The sequence below is a fragment of the Macadamia integrifolia genome, chromosome 14, assembly GCF_013358625.1.
Source record: "Macadamia integrifolia cultivar HAES 741 chromosome 14, SCU_Mint_v3, whole genome shotgun sequence".
NCBI classification, from domain to species: domain Eukaryota; kingdom Viridiplantae; phylum Streptophyta; class Magnoliopsida; order Proteales; family Proteaceae; genus Macadamia; species Macadamia integrifolia.
The window spans coordinates 23894466-23905921 of NC_056570.1; the positions used below are offsets into that span (position 1 = coordinate 23894466).

The following is an 11456-nucleotide window of genomic DNA, read 5'->3' on the forward strand; positions in this document are numbered from 1 at the left end:
GTTGCCTTATTTGTGTCGCCTTGTGTCTAGGCCACCTCCAATACCTTAGGTTGCCTAGACATTGTGCAACTATGGTCATGTTATTTTATGGTATAGGAATTATGGTATAATAAGATGATTCAGCCTCATCCCGTCAGAGATTCCCCAAGGAACAGGCTAATTGTTGTCTCCTGGGGCCTCCGTCCCTCCATTTTTCCCTCCCCCTCCCCTCCCTTGTAATGGTCTCCACCCCCCGTCTTTTCTTTTCTTTGCCCCTAGGAGCTGTATATTCCTTTTCCCCTTCCCTCTTTTTGGTAATGAAATTCTTTATTCAACAAAAAAAAGATCCTTATCTTTTCTGCCACTTTTCTTCTTCATCTCATGTATGTACAAGCAAAAGAATTTGGAAACTAGGTGCTGTTTCAATTCTTGCATGTTTCCTTTGTGAGCTTATTATTTTTGAGTATGCTGTCCTGGTTGTATCCTGAAATATGCGTCTTATATTAAAGTTTGTGATCATGGTATTTATTACCATGTCTTTTAATTTTTATTTATTTTCTAATCAGGTTACTGAGAAATCATTCTCTTGTCTGTAGATGTTAGGTTTGGAGGAACAAATAGCTGGTCTCAAAATTATTCATGTTGCTGGAACTAAAGGGAAGGTATTAACCCATATAAACCCATATAAGTAAAATATTTTATTAAAATATATGCATCAGATCTGGTTGCCTTTCATAATTATGTTCCTGATAGCATTTGTATCATTCTCTCCACTTCTGATGATGTTATCATTGCATTTATGCTCCGTACTCAGTACTTGTATCTGAGTTTCACAATTTTGGCTGTAATGGACAGAAATATTTTGGTCTTTTTTTGTTTTTTTTTGGTTTTCCGGCTGCGTTGAGATCATACCTATCTAGGCTAAGCCGTGTACAAGACTAGCAGTATCTTGGGCAACTGTGGAGGGATTTCAATTTTTAGAGACTTGAACTCATTGTGTAGATTGTTATGGATTGGATCTCGTTCCAGATCCAATTTGATGATAAATCAATAAGGCTTGGGTCTGATCCGATCAAGATCTAATCAAATTACAAGTGTTTTGACTAGTCATTGGACCCAGTTTGATAATGCCCTGATCCGCTTATTTTCTCTTATACGTACACATATAAAATATATATTAATATGATGTATATAATATTCATAATTGTTAATTTTACAATTTTAAGACTCTCTTTGGATTTTATCTTTTTTCTTTCTGAATTTTATTTTTCTTAGAAGTGGATATTGTGTTCTCTATGAAGTCTTTCAAAACCATTACTGGTAATATATAATTGGACTGGGTAGGATACAACAACAATGACAACAACTAAGCCTTTGGACTAGGTAGGATAGAATTGGATATTTAAATATTTATTAGCTTTGAATTTGACTTGGGATCGTGCAATTTTCTATGCACTTTTGATTTGGATCACTAGGGGGCCTTTGTTTGGTGCAATGGTAAATTCTTGGGTTTCCAGCATGAAGATGCAGGTTCAACTCTGAGGGTAGCCACTGTGTGCAAAAATGCTGAAGTTAGGACCAGCTCATGTCTACCACTCCTGGAATCCTGTGAAAGTAGGACATGTGCTGGGTTATGGCCCTCTATGTATGAATTTGATTTGAATCTGACACACTTGACAGCTTGCTACACTGAAGAGGGGGAGGGAGATGGGGAAGGATAATGTTCAAAGCGCTAGTGAATTTGGTAGCTGTCACTTATAAAGACATTGTGGTTCCATGTCATAGTGGCACCAGAACCTTGTAATGATTCAGGTTTGAGCCATCCTTACAAATGCATGCCTTGAATTAGCGACATGTCAAGTTGGGGTTCCCATCTCAACATGGTCTGCCACCATGTATTGAACCATAGTTTTCATGGCGTCTAGGCAACCCAAGGCGTTGGAGGGGGCCTAAACGCTAGGCGACACCGACAGGGTGCCCTGTCACGGCCGAAGTGTTGCCTGGCCGTGACACTAGAGGTGGCACGCGTGTGCGTGCTTGGTGGTTCATTAATGGCCTTTGTGCTTGGTGCAGTATGGCATGGGTGTGCATCAGGGGGAGGTGGCGGGGTGTAGGTAGCATGGATCCTAGGTTCAGGTTACACACCCATCTTAACAAGATTCAAAGTAAACCCAAATCAGAAAAGTCAACCCTTTCAGATGAAGGTCAATCTTTAACAATCTCTCACAAACAGGTTATTGAGAAATCGTCTTGTCTGTAGATTTTAGGTTTGGAAGAACAAATAGCTGGTCTCAAAATTAGAACACAATATTCGAGAATGGGAGAAATTTAATTGCAAACAATCAAAAGACTCAGATAAGTCTTTATTTCAGGTCAAAGGATAGTCTTGGATGATTCTTTCCAATCCCCAAAATATAACCCAAATGTAATGGTCAGATTTGAGATAACAAATAAATCTTCACATCTGGACTTGAAACAGAGCAAGTTCAGGAGAAATCTTATAAAATCAGATCAGCAGCAAACCCTACTCAAAGTCATTTTTAGTTAAGGCCTTGAATGCTCCAAAAATTATCCTTGATCTGAAGGTCATATCTATCTCAAGTGGAGTAACACTTCAGACCATGATTTAAAATATCGGTGTGTATTGTACCATATGTATCGGCCGATACGTATTAGTATTGGTTAGTATCAATATGATACTCACCAATACGATACAGGTATTTTATAAAAGTTTTGGGTATTGATGAGTATCGTATTGTACCATATTGCACGATCCTCTATGATACCCCCATTGATAAGTACATTTGCCCAAATGAATGAAAGTTTAAGGGTATTGGTATGCATTAACCATATCGGCCGATATGGTATGAATGGTTTAAAGTATCTCTGATGCCGATACAATACCCTCCAATACGTATCTTAAATTTAGCTGACCGATACGATACACACCGATACGATACATGGAATTTTTATAATCCTTTTGTATCGATATATATATATCCTATGATACGTATCGATATGCATCAATACACCATCGATACACATTGATACGATACGATATGCACCGATATGACTTTACGGAAAATATAAAATCGAGGTGAAATGTACGTTTCGGTATGTATCCGTATGTATCGGTGAGTATCAGTATGTATTGATCGGTACGTATCTATGAATATCGGTACTTATCGGTGAGTAATGCGCTACGGTCATATAATGGCCAAGATGGATAATTTTTTCAGAAAACACGATTTTTTGAGAGTTTTTTGTTCTAAAGTTGCTGCCAGTTATATTTCTCTCTAACTAAAGTGAAAATCAAGGTTGGGAACAAGGATTTTACATTTATGGGACAACGACAAACCTTGAATTCTTAGTGCGATACCCTCAATTTAGTGTTTATGCATAATACATGTTATCAATAGCTTTTTTTTAACAAATTCTTTATGCAAAAGTGTTTAAAAAAATGTTTCCTATCCATTTATGTGTGCATCTTTAGCGTATCTCCGATACGATACAATACCCTCCGATACGTATTTTAATTTTGGCCGACCAATACGGCGACCAATACCGATACTTTAATCCTTAGGTATGATACAGTACCGATACGACTAGGTACACTCGATATCTCTTTAAAGGGCAGAATGACTTTTATGAAACCAGAATCGTGAAAAGCGGGACCGCCATTATTTGAGAAAGATCACCAGTACTTCTTGGTTAAACTGAGATCAAGCTTCACCAATAACAGGCAGTGCACAACATCATCCTAGCCGCTCCTATTCTTAAAGAACCTCATTCTTTGTATCAATTTCAATTAAATGCACTTGTCTCTCAATACGGTGGTATCCATTTTATTGTTTATGCATGATACATATTATATGTTGCTTTTTCATATAACTATATATATATATATATATTTTAATGCCAGTGTATAAAAATGTGTATCCTGTCCATTTTTGTGTGTATCTTAGCATATTTTTAATACGATACGATACCCTCTGATATGTATCTTAAATCTAGCCGACTGCTATGGCGACCGACACCGATACTTTAATTGTTGATTCAGACTGAAATTAGGCTCTAAAACAGAGCAGTCACGGGATCCAAAAGTGTCTTCCCAAATCCCAGATATATAACATGAACAGAATACTAGGAAGAACAGTAGACTAATGAAGGATGATTTATCTCAAATCAGGGAACCAAACACAAACAGCAATATCAATTGACAAAGGATTTAAGTAGTACCTTATTTGCAGAAAAAAAGAGTATAAGAAAGAATAGATAGCTAATGGCTTCTCACCAATAAAACTTGAGCAAAATCTCACAGTTCCCAAGGATCTCTCACCCTTCACTGAATTGCATAGCACTCCTTTGAAGAAGACAATGAACTCTTATTTCATCAAATCATGAGGAGCCAATGGCTCTTAGAAGCTATTTATATATAACTAAAAACAATTCTAATCCAACTAAGAATGTAGAGTCCTAGTTGCTAATAGCAAACATGACTTAAACAGGAAACAACTCTCATAGAGGTGAGACTTAAAAATTGACTAGAAAACTTAAAAGACTACTTAAAATAAAAGCAACTAACTAACTAGGCCCTTGACTAGGATGGGCTTAATCCCTATCAAGCTGGGACTGTTTCTTCTTTTTTTCATACATCAGTATGAAAAAATGAGGGGGTCCATATCTACTTCTGGAAAACTATGAAAGTCATAAGAACTACCTTGAGGAAGGGTGGTGTGCTTCACCCTCCATGGTGCCATGGCTCCTAGCATGGCATTGTGTGATGTATGACAAAATAAGGGGGTTCATATGTACTTCTAGAAAACTATGAAAGTCATAAGAGCTACCTTGAGGAAGGGTGGTGTGCTTCACCCTCCATGGTGCCATGGCTCCTAGCATGGCATTGTGTAACGGCCACCCTACCCACCAAGCCTTGCTTGTGCCATGACACAATGCCATGCTAGGCATTGTGTATGGCATTGGCCTGGCCGCACATGCATCAAAGCACATAGATGAAGCTTATCCCCCATCGTCTCACTGGCCGACATTGACCCCTTTTTTTTTGGGGGGGGGGTCATATCTAGTATTCAGAGTTTGCCTCAATTTGGTACCACTCTCGCGGCTCGAGTCTTGTATCTAGTGCTTTGCCCCTTCTTTTCGCACTATTACGGATACGAAAATAATGGGAAAAATGGGATTTAATTGTCAACTGCTCCTATCGGAAATGGGATTGACTACGGATTCGAGCCATAGCACATGGTTTCGTAAAATCCGTACGATTTTCCTGTGGCACTCACTAGGTGAAGTGGGTTGTGGGTGTTTCCATTGTAGGTTTGGTTATTAACGGGGACCATGTTCAGCGGGAGGCACTTGCATGGTGCTCTACTAGTGATGCAGAGGCTTGAGATTGTGATGCTACTAGTACTTTGTGTGAGTCAATGGCACTATAGGCTTGAGCGACTGAGCTATCCTGAGTCTTGCATACGGGTGTGCTTGTCCTTTGCGTGGCTTGGATTTGATGTGCCTTGGATGTGTCTGTTTGGGTACTAATTACTAGCACACATTGTGTGACAGTGATGGTGATGCAGTACCGAGGGTTTACACCAGGAGGCACAAGAGGGTCGACCCAAGTGACTGACTGGGTTGACCGGATCTAGTCCAAGATGGCCCACGATTTGGGGCTAGTGACGGGGTTATTAATTACTTAAATAGTTTGATTTAGTTTCTATTTTTCAGTCTTAAATTAGTTTCTAATTTCTGTTCTAAGTTAGTTTCTAATTTCACTAGATTACAATTTTCCAGTTTTAGTAACTACATGTTGATAGTTTATTCAGTCAATATTTAGTAGCTTTGAGTTTCTGTTCTTTGTAATCTTACACCCCATCATTCTAAATAAAGTAGGGCTGCTATTGCTGCCCACGATTTTTTTATGAAGAACATATGCTGCTGTCACTGCTCCTCTATGAGGTTACTTTGTGTTTGATCAAATTGTGGGTTGGTGTGTGATCCAACGACTCCTTACGGCGTGAAGTCCAGGAGGTCTACTTCAAGTTTTATTAATCTCTTTAAGTTCTTTGCTATTTTCAAGGTTTATTAATGCTACAAATCAGGTATGCTTAATTCTGAATCTACCCAGAATTTTTCTGCAAAAACAGAGCCTTCGGCCCTACTGGAAGAACCAGTTCTAGTTGTCGGATTGCTCTAGTTTTTTGATCGAGTGTTCCTCCCTGTCCAAGTAGGGTTCGATCCATTTTTTAGCTGATTCTATTCAGCCAGTTGTGATTTATTTAAAATCACCATAATTTTGTCTTCTAGTGGCCTGTAGCTTCTATTTCTGAAATCGATATTCCTATTGGTGTTGCTACTGATTTCTGGACTGCTGTTCGTATATTTTGATAACTTGAATCTGTTAGTCATCTTATTCAGTCCTTGGTTTAGTCTAAGGGCTACTACTGTTTTATTTATTCTCTGTAATACTGTTCCTGGAGGTCGACAGTTTTCTAGAATGATATTTGAAGTCTGATTTTTTATATATATTTGGGATTGGTTTTGGTTGTTCTTTGGTCTAAAAGTTCCTATTGTTTGGGTCTAGTTTGATTGTTCAAATTTAGTCCTACATTAGACTGCTAATATGGTTGAGTGATGTAGATAAGTCACTTAATGAGCTTATTTTATTGCAAATAAGCCTTGGGGTTATGTATGTGTTGGACCTTTGATCCCATGAGTTTTCTTTGTAATGGGCCACTTTAATGGGCCTAAAATATGGGTAGAAAGTAGGAAAACGAGATTTAATTCATTAGTTTAGTTAGAGTCCTGTTTTGAGTCTATTTCCTTGGTTATTTCAGTTTCCTAGTCAGTTTAGGTTTTCCTATTAGTGAATGACTAGTTAATTAGTCCTACTCCATGTTAGAGTTCTAGTCCTAGTTCTATTTGGAATTCAACTCTTATTAGGTATTATCTAGTCCTACTTGAAGACTAGCTCTACTTGAAGACTAGCTCCTAGTCATGTTATGATTCCTATATAGCCCTCTATTTATAGAGGAACATATGTACTTTGAATTGACAGAGATCGAAAAAGATGAATTGAGTTTTGAGTGTTGAGATCCTGAGGGCTGTGTGTGTGATTCTTCTTCCCCCCTTCTTTGTGCGATTTCTCCCTATCCCCTGCAACTCTAAGTATCTCAGGGATTTTCTTCCCTACCCTTACCGGCCCTCCATCAAGTCGTATTAGAGCCGAATGGTCCCTTGCTCTACTGAAACCTAACTCCATTCACCTCCCATCAATTTGGTATCAATTTGGCCGGTGGGTCTAGAGCTTTTATTGGTTAATCTAGTCAACAAATGCAATTGATGCCAGTGAAGCTTGATGGCGTCAAAATCCAAGTACACTCTACCTTCAACTATGTGATCTCAGACGTTGAACAATAAGTAGATGAATCAGAACATGAATCACCAGTGGTAGAAGATGAGTGACACCGTTGGAAGTTGAAAATCAACTTGTGGAAAAATTTAAATCAGTTGATCTCTTTAGTGAACCGATTGATTTTATTTTTCCGAGTCTCTACTTCACCTATGAACTTCGCATCGTGGATTTCATAGCATTTGATCATGATTTTGATGGTGACTTCATACAGGCAAAGATGGATATTGATCTATTGGTGTTGATTCTCCCATTCTACAAAACCCATGGATGAGTTTTTCTCAACATCGAGGGAATTGATGTAGATAAGTCACTTAATAGGCTTATTTTATTGCACATAAGCCTTGGATTGGGTTATGTATGTGTTGGACCTTTGATCCCATGGGTATTCTTTGTAATGATCCAGTTTAATGGGCCTAAATATGGATAGAAAGTAAGAAAACGGGATTTAATTCATTAGTTTAGTTAGAGTCCTGTTTTGAGTCTATTTCCTTGGTTATTTTAGTTTCCTAGTCAGTTTAGGTTTCCCTATTAGTGAATGACTAGTTAATTAGTCCTACTCTATGTTGGAGTTCTAGTCCTAGTCCTATTTGGGTTCCAATTCCTATTAGGTATTGCCTAGTTCTACTTGAAGACTAGCTTCTAGGTTTGTTATGATTCCTATTCAAGCCTCTATATATAGAGGAGCATATGTACTTTGAATGGATAGAGATTGAAAAAGATGAATTGAGTTTTGAGTGTTGAGAGCCTAAGGGTTGTGTGTGTGATTCTTCTCCCCCCCCCCCCTTCTTTGTGTGATTTCTCCCTATCTTCTGCAACTATGAGCATCTCAGGGATTTTCTTACCTACCCCTACTAGCCCTCCATCAGTGAGTGCGTTGTAGGTCTGCCAAACCTTCGGTGTGCTTTGTGGGCCATTCAAGTTGGGTGATATAGGCACCCTGGGCACAAACATGGTAGTCGGCTTTGTTGTATCCTTGACTTGGTGTGGCATGGCTTGCCCTAGGGTGGTGTGGCACTAGTGAAGGGTTGCTACAATGTGGGGTCCATGTTATTGGATGAGTGTCTATGCTTAGACACAGGGAAGTAACTTCTAGGTTGTTAGACTTGCTTTGTCAGGTGGCCCTAGTTTTTGGGTGAGTATCTCAGTGATGATGCAATTAAGTTACACTGTAGGCTTGGTTGAGCTAACCCTGGCTTAGTTTTGTGGCTTGTATGCAAGCCCCATCCCGTAAGTTATTGTGGAGGCAGTTTGGGTGAATGCTATAATGGATTTGCTGGTGTTAGGCTGGCCTTGATCAAGTGTTGGCTAAGGCGCCGCATGGGCTGTTTTGGACCCTTTACAAACTTGTCCATGACAGCCCTCGTAGGCGACCAAGGCGCTCGCCTTGATGACCATGGCGTCTCTTGGACGCTACACCTAGGTGACACCTCAACAACAATGTATTGAACGTTTACCTTGTCTTGCTGTTAAATCGAAGATGTTGAAGTTTAGTTTTCAAACATATTATGTATTCCCTATTTGGCGCATGTAGTCTGAAAATTACCTGATGGATAGGTGGTGTCAGGGATGTGATAGTCTGATAGATATCCAAAAATATTGAGCAGAGACCAATATACAAACTGGCAATAATTTAGGGCTGTGTATGTGTCCTGTCCGTATTGGGCCATGAATGTGCATTAGAGCTTCATGTTATCTTGCAGATTATTTGAGTCATCTTCATGATGGGATTTGCACGTGAGGATTCTTTAAATTGTTCAAATGTGTTTTTTTTTTCTCAACAGAAATTTTTATTGCAGGGTTCAACATGCATATTCTGTGAGGCCATTTTACGTGAATGTGGTTTTAGAACTGGACTCTTCACATCCCCACATCTAATTGATGTGAGAGAAAGGTTTCGTATAGATGGGTTAGTATTTTAAAGCATCACCATTTAACAGCTATATATATATATATTCATTTTTCTCTAATGTACTTGAGCACACTTGTTGTCCAATATGATGATGCAAACTTTCAACACACACACCACATGAGCACATACAACTATACAACATATGCGCACACGTGCACACGAGCTCATATAAGAAGTTAATGTTTTATTTATGGGAGAAAGTGTGCTACCCTGCTGGTGTAGGTGCACACCAGCACGCAGACCAGTGGGATGTCACACAAGAGCATCTTCAGCGCATGGTGGGCGGGAGCATCAGTCTTTCAGCACCCTGCTGTGTCTGGGCATTTCCTGCGCCAGCAGGGGAGCGTTCTTTTTCCCTTTATTTATTTACCACAGGGACATTGTCAATTTATTTATTTATTTACCGCAGGGACTTTATTGTCATTGTCTTTATGTTATGTGAGTTTATAGGGTATTGTTACATGTTTAGTTAATGAGAAGTTTTGTAAGTTCACTGAATTAGTATATATATATATATATGGGAGAAAGAACTCTGTCCGTTTAGCATTCCCACACCCACATACTGCCCATGTTTTCAGGGGGACTGTGACAAGACACCCATGCCCCCTGAAAACAGGGGCTGTGTGTGGGCGTGGTGAACGCTAGATCAGACAGAGTTCCTCCTCCCTATATATATATATATATATATGGGAATGTGTTTTCTGTGGGGTGTAGGGGTTGTGCCCAGACACATGGGGGAGGGGGCGAAATTAGACCCCTGATGCTTTTGTGCACTCTCCCATTGGCTCATGCACATGCATAGGGGCCACACTCCTCCACAGGAAACACTTCCCCTATATACATTGAAGTGGAATCTTGACTTGTGCCTTAATGGCTGCCTACAAAAGTCACATTTAACAACCGGTTTGTCGGAAGAGGATTAAGTAGCAGGCTGGAAACCTGTACTAGTAGCAGAAACCATAGTGCATCGATCTTGAGAAACAGGCCTCTTCGTTTGATAGGTTCCCTTGGTTAATCTTGTATATATATATATATATATATATGTGTGTGTAAAACAAAGGATTTCTGTATTTGATGGAGACTGTCTTTCTGTGATGCTGCCATGCCATATTATTTCTGCAACTACATGACTTGTGGTGCATGTTTTTGAAGTTCTTGATCCGAAAATGTGTTCTCCAAGTATTGATCATCCCACCGGTAGATTGGAGCAATAATTTGGGACTACGCTCATCTATTCCTAAGCCATTTCTTATACCATTGGTGATGGTTCCCCTACTTCCGTCTGCTTGACCCCTTGCATACTTCAGGTGTCCTTATATCCCTTGTCACCCTCGAACCGTCTTCTCGTCTTGCTTAAGCAGATTGGCTACTGTCGATTCCATCCTTTCAGATGGTGTTTGGACACCCCCTCCTCTTCACCTCCGTTGTTTGATCTTTGGTCCTCTCTTCCCCAAATCCCTCCGAGGCATCGTCTTAGATCTAAAAAAATCTCTTGGCTCCCCTCCTCCTCTAGCATATTCACCACTGCCTCTGCTTGGAACTTCATTCATTCAAATGGCCCCCTCGCCCCCTGGCGTAAAATTCCTTGGTTCAAAGGCCACATTCCTCGCCAGAGCTTCATTGTGTGGCGAGCCTTGTCCAATTGTTTGCCCACTCATCCTTCCTCATCTACCGGCACATCAATGTTCCTTCAACCTGTTGTCTCCGCTGGAATGGTACTGAAGATGTTGACCATCTCTTCTTTTCTTGCCCTTTCTCCACTTCCATTTGGAAGAGGGTCCTTAGTTGCTGCTGGCCTATCAATAGAAGAGTGCTTCCTCTTAGTAGAGAGTGGATTAATTTTTCTGGTACTTCCATCTGTGACATTGCAGGAAAGCTTACATTCTGTGCTACCATCAACCATATCTTGATGGAAGGAAATTTCCATGGATGGACTACCAAATCTAGATCTTTCGATATGATTTAGAAGGCCATATGCTTTGATGTCAGTTCCAAATTATCCTCTATCCGACCCCATCCAGTCAGAAACTCTCCAAGGAACAGGCTCATTGTTGTCTCCTGGGGCCTCCCCTCCTCCATTCTCACCCCCTCCCCCCTAGTTGTTTTGTCCCATTTGGTTTTTGTTGCCTCTGGGCCTTGTGTAAT

General features: G+C 40.0%; 1 protein-coding gene across 6 annotated transcripts in view; it reads left to right on the forward strand.

Annotated features, from left to right (window-relative positions):
- Positions 1–11456, forward strand: part of LOC122061580 (folylpolyglutamate synthase-like) — a 63324-nt gene that overhangs the window by 10874 nt on the left and 40994 nt on the right. For 5 of the 6 annotated variants that reach the window (XM_042624922.1, XM_042624927.1, XM_042624924.1 and 2 more), the window contains 2 exons: positions 576–641; positions 9184–9308. In XM_042624922.1, coding sequence (XP_042480856.1) covers positions 576–641; positions 9184–9308 — 191 coding nt within the window. The remainder of the gene's footprint in view (positions 1–575; positions 642–9183; positions 9309–11456) is intronic. The other variant, XM_042624926.1, reaches the window with a different exon arrangement.